At 45.5% G+C, this 8,373-nt stretch overlaps 1 protein-coding gene across 1 annotated transcript; it reads left to right on the forward strand.

The window, feature by feature from the left end:
- Positions 1 to 1,705: 1,705 nt before the first annotated feature.
- On the forward strand, positions 1,706 to 3,951 carry LOC125534304 (endonuclease 4-like). The gene is made up of 8 exons (XM_048697561.1): positions 1,706 to 1,919; positions 2,047 to 2,218; positions 2,721 to 2,813; positions 2,899 to 3,041; positions 3,142 to 3,234; positions 3,323 to 3,390; positions 3,484 to 3,554; positions 3,640 to 3,951. The coding sequence occupies exons 1-8, from the start codon at positions 1,806 to 1,808 to the stop codon at positions 3,762 to 3,764; spliced, it is 879 nt and encodes a 292-aa protein (XP_048553518.1). The 5' UTR covers positions 1,706 to 1,805; the 3' UTR covers positions 3,765 to 3,951.
- Positions 3,952 to 8,373: the final 4,422 nt, after the last annotated feature.

Below are 8,373 nucleotides of genomic sequence, written 5' to 3' on the forward strand. Positions count from 1 at the left end.
TTCACCGGTTTTCTTCATTTTTACCGGCTTTTGCTTGGTTGTTTTATTTTCTATTTTTTCTTGTGTTTCTTTAATTTTCTTTGTTTTTTCTTTATTTTCCATTTTCTTCACCGGTTTCTTACAGGTTTTTCTTCATTGTTATAAATTTGGTTTTCTTTTCGTTTTTCACTTGTTATCTTTCGTTCTTTATTATACTTTGGTTTTCTTTATTTCTTTTTTAGTTTTTTGCCTTCTTTTTTTCATAAAAGAAAATCAGCACATGTTAACTTTTTCTCAGAATACATTCAATATGTTTTGTGTAGTACATCAGAAACGTTTATTATATACTCCCTCCATAAACAAATATAAGAGTGTTCAGATCACTATTTTAGTGATCTAAACACTCTTATATTTCTTTACGGAGGGAGTACACATTAATTTTTTTTGAAATACATGATTTGCATTTTTAGGTCTACTTTTTTCATACACATGGAACATATTTGTTATATATAATACATTTTTCTAATATATGTTAAACATTTAAAAAAATATATTAATTTTTTAGTATATGGTCAACATTTTTTCATACACATTGTTTTACTATTTTTTAAATACTTGATCTGTATTTTTTAAATACACGATTAATATTTTTTAATACATGGTCAACATTTTTATACATATTTAAAATTTTAAATACAAGATTAATACAAAAGTTTTAATGAATTTTCAACATTTTTTGTATACACATTTAACATTTTCAAATACTTGGCTAACATTTTTTGAATGCATGGTCAACATCTTTTGAATACATATTGAAAAGCTGAAAAAACGTGTCAAAATATAATTTAAAAGGTGTCCAAGACGGGTATGGGTTACCAGTGGGTATTACCCACACACGGTCGGGTACGGTTATGGGAAAGATATGAAACCCCGGGTGCGGGTACGGATTTGGACGAAAAAATTTGGGATGGGAGCATGTTTAGTTTTTTTTTCTTCAGAAACACAGTACATATATTCATCTCTATGAACGTACGAACACACGCCCTATCTCTATAAGCATCTCTGAGAAACCGAGCAGTTGTGTCCTAGATTAATGAGGTCATCAAGACACCTCGCTCGATGAAAACATGGTCTCCCACAGAAATAATATTCCACTTTTATAAGCCCCAAATCTGCATTTAATCCCGGATGGACTGACAGTATCACTGCCCTCGTGCCATTTAACCACAAGTTGGTTCTCTTTGCTGAATGCTGAAGTTGGACACCATGTCGAGATCTGCACCTGCCTATTTGTTTACTGCCCACTATCGCTCAACTCCGCAACCAAATTCGACGTGCAACTGGGCAATAAGGGCACCCCCGATCCAAAACTGCAGTCGAGTGCAAAGCGACAGTGCATGGCTTTTAAGACCTTATCCTCGAATCTCTTGTTTAAGATAGACGCCCGCGTGCACGCATGCTCTGTACTTATTGTAGATCAGATCAGAGCAGAGTGCTCGTTGGTAGTAGTACTACTATTGGACACCAACACGCGCACTGCACGTGCGTTCACGCGAACCACAGTAAACTGCAGTCATCGTGCCCCGAGCTCGAGCTCGCAAGCTTCACGTGCTCCAGCCGGTTAACAATCTCCTCCGGCAGTCCGGCTGTTTAACAATTCCACCCGGATCACGATGCGGAGACGGGATTAACTAGCCCGTGGGCGGCTGTATAAACGAGTAGGTGTGCGGCACAGGCATGAGTGCACAGGAAGCAAACGCGAGTGCGCACAGAGCACAGTACCGCAGCTGCAGCACGCAAAGAGAGCCGAGCTAGGGACAGCAGGGATGGGGTTCCTCCTGCTGCTTTACGTCCTCCTGGTCGCCGCCGCCGCGGCGAGAGCTCCGGCGGTGCGGGCGTGGGGCGAGGAGGGCCACTTCATGACCTGCAAGATCGCCGAGGTACGTGCGTCACCCACCCGACCTGCACCAGCGCCAGCTTCCAGCTCGAGTGGTCAATGGTCGGTCCCATCTGATTTTTCTTGGGTGAACTGAATAATGGCGGGGCTGAGATCGATTCCCCGTGCAGGGCTTCCTGACGAGCGAGGCGTCGGCGGCGGTGAAGGAGCTCCTGCCGGAGTGGGCCAACGGCGAGCTCGCGGCGGCGTGCTCGTGGCCGGACGCCGTGCGGCGCCAAATGCCGTGGTCCAGCTCCCTGCACTTCGCCGACACCCCCGGTGACTGCAAGTTCAGCTACGCCAGTATGTGCTCGCTCCTCTCCTCCCTACTGTCCTACATAGATACTCTGAAGTCTGAACCCTTTCCCATCCACTCCCATAAGCTTGTGTTGACATTGATCCAGACCTTGCAAGTAATTCCTACATACTGGTTCTTGATCGACTCGCAAGTAGTACTGGTTGGTCATTTTTCTTGGTCCACATTCATACTTGTTTGAAGAAAATTTCTGTAAATGTTTTATACCCGCACGAATCGAATCTCATTTGTATGAACTGAATTAGTTGAGTGTCAATTTTGAAATAGTTAGCACCAGTACTCCCTCCATAAAGAAATATAAAAGCATTTAGATCACTATTTACGGAGGGAGTACTTCTTAGTCAAACTGCAAAACCGAATCTGGTTTCGCGGCCTTTGACCACCGGCTCCAGAGCTCAAGAGTGTGCGCCTGACGTGCAGTTACGGAAGAGTGCTAATTTGTTGAACGGGACGCGCCACTGATATACCCTTTTTATCTGAACTGAGCAGGGGACTGCCACGGCACCAAAGGGGAGAAGGACATGTGCGTCGTCGGAGGCATCAACAACTACACCGCCGCGCTGCAGGACTCCTCAAGCCCATGTATGTAACCGTCGTCGGATTATACGTATGTGCTGATAGAGCACATGACAACTTAGTTTCCTGACAGTATGGTATGGCTAATCAGATAATCGGACGGAGAGCTTGCTGTTCCTGTCGCACTTCCTGGGCGACATCCACCAGCCCATGCACTGCGCCCGCATCGCCGACCTCGGCGGCAACACCATCGTCGTCCACTGGTACAACACGACCAAGACCAACCTTCATAAGGTACGTACGCCACCGCTCCGCAGTGCAATCAACCAGCGCTCAGTTGGAGCCACGCATTGCTCTTCTCTGCTGTTCCCCTGTCTAACATAGCATGGTTCAGGTGTGGGATGTGAACGTCATCCAAACAGCCCTCAACAGGTTCTACAAGGACGACCTCAGCACCATGATCAACGCCATCAAGCTCAACCTTACCGTAAGCTTATCAATCACTTCAGGCTTCATCTTTAGCCAACCTTGAGCTTTGATCGAGTTCTTGAGTTTCTTTTCTTTTTCTCGTACAGAACGAGTGGTGTAAAGAAGAGAACCAGTGGGCGGCGTGCTATACTCGAACGACGACTTGTGCTGACAAGTAACTAAGCTCATCATAGCAATCTGCCTGAATCTAATTTGAGCAGCAGCTCTGAATCTTCAGAAGCTGACGGATGGAAGCTAATGTTTGCAGATATGCCGAGGAGAGCGCGGAGCTGTCGTGCCCCGCGTACGTGGGCGCTGAGCAAGGATCCAACTTGGAAGGTAACAAGTGATGAACAATTTGTGATTTGTATGGAAGAAGTGTGGTCGATCAGTCGTCTTGGGATTAAACTGCCTATGCATGCAGATGAGTACTTCTTCAAAGCGCTGCCGATCGTTGAGAAGAGGATTGCCCAGGGAGGCGTCAGGCTGGGGGCGATCCTCAACCAGATCTTCAGTGGGAAGAGCAACAGCAGGATTCAGAGCAGCTAAGGTCCATTAGACGAAACTAACGAAGGGGGGCGTGCAAGGGGTTAGCCCGCGTTATGAATAATAATAGGATTATCATGTTCGTCTGGCCATGCCGACTTCATACTGTGTAAGTGAGTTGGTCAGTGGGTACTTTTTGTGATCAAAACCAGTACTTCCTGAACGTGATGAAGTAAATTAATTAGTGCTAGAGGTTACTAGTGACAGCGAATATGTGTACTAAATTACAGTTACAACACACTGCAACAAGCACCTGGAGGAACACATACAAGCGTGTGTGACAAGGTAGATCGGCGGCGGCGCCAGCGGGAGGTCTACCGTGCCTCCATGGTCCTAAGACGAGAGGAGACGAGATAGATCCACCACGCCTCCATGGTACAAGGGGCCGGAATCCACCTCGCTCCATGGTCCTAAGACCACAAGAGACGAGGTAGATCGGCAGCGCCGCCGGCGGGAGGCATGAAAAATCCTAAAGCTTGGGTGCCCTTGTGTAGTTCGACGACCAAAAAGTAGCAACCCGTGCAGTGTCGGGTTTGAAAATGTGCAAACTACTAAATTGCACGATGAAAAATTGAATGCAATTTCATGCTTCATAATGTGCAGGCCAGCCAATTTGACATTCTAAGCCTAGAATTGCAAAACCGGAAATGTGCAAACCTGGGCTGTAGACAGCCGCGATTGCACATTTCAATCTCGATGAGCTACAACCTAGCTAAAAAGCAAACATAAACACCAAACTAAAACCAGCGGGGCCTGGACACGCTTGGGGCTTTTTGATTTTTTGCCACAACTTTCTTTGGGCTTTAACAATTTGCCACCCTTTAGATTGTAATTGATCCATTGCCATCTTTTACATTGAACTTTGCTATTTTGCCCTCTGTGAGATGGATCCTGCAACAAATGTCCAACATACCCTTTTCCCTGGATTGACCACGAACTGGGAGGTCTCGATCTCTGGTCGTTCCCCTTCCTCTCGCCCGCAAGAACTCGCGAAGACGACAGCGACGGCGAGTTGCGGTCGGGGCTTCTCGACGGCGGCGACGACTTGCACTTGGTGGTCCTCCACGCCGGCGGCCGGATCCAGCCCAGGAAGGTGTTGCCCTCTCTCTCTCGCCCCCTCCCTCCCGTCCCCTAGGGTTACGCGACTCGGGCCCGGGCTTGGCCGCCGGCCGCCGAGTGCACTGCTCCCGCTGCTGCTTGTGCTGCCGCTGCGGGGGCTGCTTGAGCCGCTGCTTGTGCGCCGCCGCCGCTGCTTGTAAGATCTTGCCCGGCGAGGAGCAGCAAGGGTCGGCGAGGAGCAGCAGGAAGGTGCAGGAGAGAGTGCAGCACGAGTTCATCCCTCCCCTGTATTATGTTTGGGTCAAACAATGTACAAGGGCATACTAATCCTTTATTTTCTTCACTTATGTTGTCTATTATTTTCAAAGTTTGTTTTTGTGTTGAAAAGTGGCAAAAGATCAAAGTCCAAACAAAAAAGTGTCATCAGATCAATTACAAAGTAAAAGATGGTAAATTACCAAAGTCCAAGAAAAGTGGTGGCAAATAATCAAATCCCCCACACGCTTGAGGCCACTGTGGACGCGCTTCAGAGCGTCGCTCGACGTTTTGCCCCCCACGGCCCCACCCCCGGTGAGCTAGCGTCGCGTTGCTCCTTTTATCCGTTTGCAAGATGCTCTTTTCCTTTCTTTGGGGCTTGTTGTGTTGTACTCCAAGCAAACTTTCTATATCAGATTTCTACTTTGACTTGACTAGATTAATCTTGAACTATTGGACATACTAGTAAGCGTGCACGTGTGAATCGTAGAAATAAAATTCTTAAGTCATCCTAGTTAAGATATAATTATCTCGTATCGAACATGCACACAATGGATTTCTCAAGCAGACAACCATACAGAATTAACAAAACCCATTAATTCAACAGTACCTTAGGCAAACTACAAGTCAGACCAGAGATGTACAGCAGAACCAACTCCAACTCTGCCTAACGACCGGCAAAGGTATTCTACAATATAATGGTTACAGAATCACAATAATCACCAAAAGAGAGTGGAAAGCATGGACACATTGGGTACTATTTTCTCAAAACTAGGTGTAATATTACACCTAGTTTCTGGTTCTGCATATGTTGCATGTGTCCATGGACTGAAAGCAAATAGACAAAGCTAAGGAACTAAACATATTGTGACATGTAACACCGTTGGTAAACTCATCGTGTTAGGTTGCATATACTAATGTTAGAATTGACACAATATATATAACTCAATACAAATTACAGCTTCAACAGAATCAGTGGTGAGAGAACTAAATCAATAAGTATTCTGCTCTCTTTCTGTACAAGTACTAAATCAATAGTATAGATGGCATGTGCCTGCCAACTATCCATTCACCTCTGAAAGAGTGTCTCTCTGAATTAATGTGCTTGCCGAAAAACGTGTGAAAATTCAGGATATGTCTGTTAGTATTCAGTAATGAGCAATGCTACACCTACGTAGCAATCAAACGTAAAGTAATGTAAGGGCATGTATAATGATTGATAAGATAGTCTCATCTTAAATCTTGCATGTACTTTAGAGATGATAAAAAAAATGTCTACAATGGGTTATCTCTTAGCCTTATCTTCAATAACTAGATATACCTAAAAACATGGTAAGACATATTGTGATAAGAGATCATCTCTTGTCGAGAAAAGCAGTTCTTCCATGCACGGGAGGTCCCATGCGTAGATCAACCGTCGACTTGGTTTGAGATTAGGAGGCATGCAAACTGACTAGTAGTATTTTTTATTAAATGCTGTACTAACTTCTCAACATTCTTTCTCATCCTTTTTCCTCTCACACGGCATGCACACAGAGTGAGTTATCTCCCACTCAACAATACATGCATTTTATTTTCAATCCTAAACTTGGAACAGCTATACATGATAAAATAAATCAAAGAAAATAGTCCATTTGAACATGGATCTTCCTTTCGATTATATCTTCGAAACAAGCCCAATATTGAATATGTTTCGACAAATTTAAACATGATTAAATTTGTATGAGATGTTCAAAACCATGATAAGCATAACAGAACATTAGTATTCTCATATTACAAAAAATCAAATTTACAGGATACATGTTTGACGGTGCAGTATGAAACATGATGAACCTCTAAAAAAGTAATGTCCATATAAAAATAATACATTTGAGTGTTTAAATAAATAATATTAAAAAAATCTGTAGACTATTGTTTTGAAGATCTTATTGAATAAAAACAATTGTTCCAACAAAATATAAATTAAAATTTAGATGGGGCTGACTTCCTGAGAAATCTGACTTCGTTCTTGAAACTAGGGAACATCACGTGATGAAATGTTAGGAGAGAGAAAGCACTGTGTCTGGTGTCAGCGATGCATCAATAACTAAATAGTATATTTAATTGATTTACATATTCTGCTGGCACACATCCCAACACAACAATGGAACCGTGGATACATGCACGGTAGAAAAACCAGTCTCATCTCTTGTCTTCTCTTAAATAAGAGAAGACAAACCTTTTCTTATGATTTCTCTCTCCTCCACCTCATCATTTATCCTATGTGGCATTGCTAAGATAGAACCATTGTACATGCCCTAATGGCTTAGGTGGCTTTTTTCAGTTGAACGAAATTATGAGAAAGGCCCCACCCAGTTATTTCTGTTATTCAGTATATTTCTGTTATTCATTAGTAATAGGCAGTGGGCATTACAAAGAGAGCAGAAACATCTCTCAAACAGATACTACTGCTCTGGCGATTCTCTTGAGGCGTGTTTGGTTGCCCGCATGCAGCCCAACCAGGCCCGCGCAGGATGTGCACGGCCTGTTTGGTAGCCCACATACACTATTGGGCCTGCATCGCATGCTTCTTAAAGCACCTCAGGGCCTGGCTCATTGAGAACGCACGAATCGGCAGTTTCTCCAGGGCCAGGCCCGAGCGGTGCATGTGGGCGGGCGCGGCTGCACACGCGCGGCCACCCTCGAGAAGCCGCGTTGCTTCTCGAAGCACCGACAGTTATTAGCCTCACCGCCCCTCACCGCTCTCTCTCCCCACTCTTCCCCACTCTCCCAACTCTCACCGGCGGCGGCGGATCGGAGCAGAGGAAGAAGACCACCGGACTCCATCACCGGCGGCGGCGGATCGGAGCAGAGGAAGAAGATCACCGGACTCCATCAATGGCGGTAAGCACTTCTCTCTCTTCGACAGGCACGCTAGATTCGATCCACGGTGGTAGATTCGATCTACGGCGGAGGGGAATGGGGAATAGAGGTAGATAAGCATAGGGGTAGTTCATACTAGTTCATAGCAGTTCATACGAGTTCATACATGCAAGATCGGAATGCATAAGGTAGATTTAGGGATTGGGGGATAGGGGAATAGGGGGAAAGGGGGTACACAACGGACACCGGCTGACCGCGGCGGCCGTCACCGACGTGCGGAGCGGCTGGTCGAGCCGCTGACCTTCATCTTCTTCTTCATCGCCGTGTGGGCCGGTGGTTCGTCCTCGTCGTCCTCGGCGGAGTCGAGGTCGATCTGCCAGGTAGGACGGACTGGCTCCGGCGCCCTAGCTGGCATGTGCACTGCCTCTTCTTCCTC

The sequence above is a fragment of the Triticum urartu genome, chromosome 2 (genome assembly GCF_003073215.2).
Source record: "Triticum urartu cultivar G1812 chromosome 2, Tu2.1, whole genome shotgun sequence".
Lineage (NCBI taxonomy): Eukaryota > Viridiplantae > Streptophyta > Magnoliopsida > Poales > Poaceae > Triticum > Triticum urartu.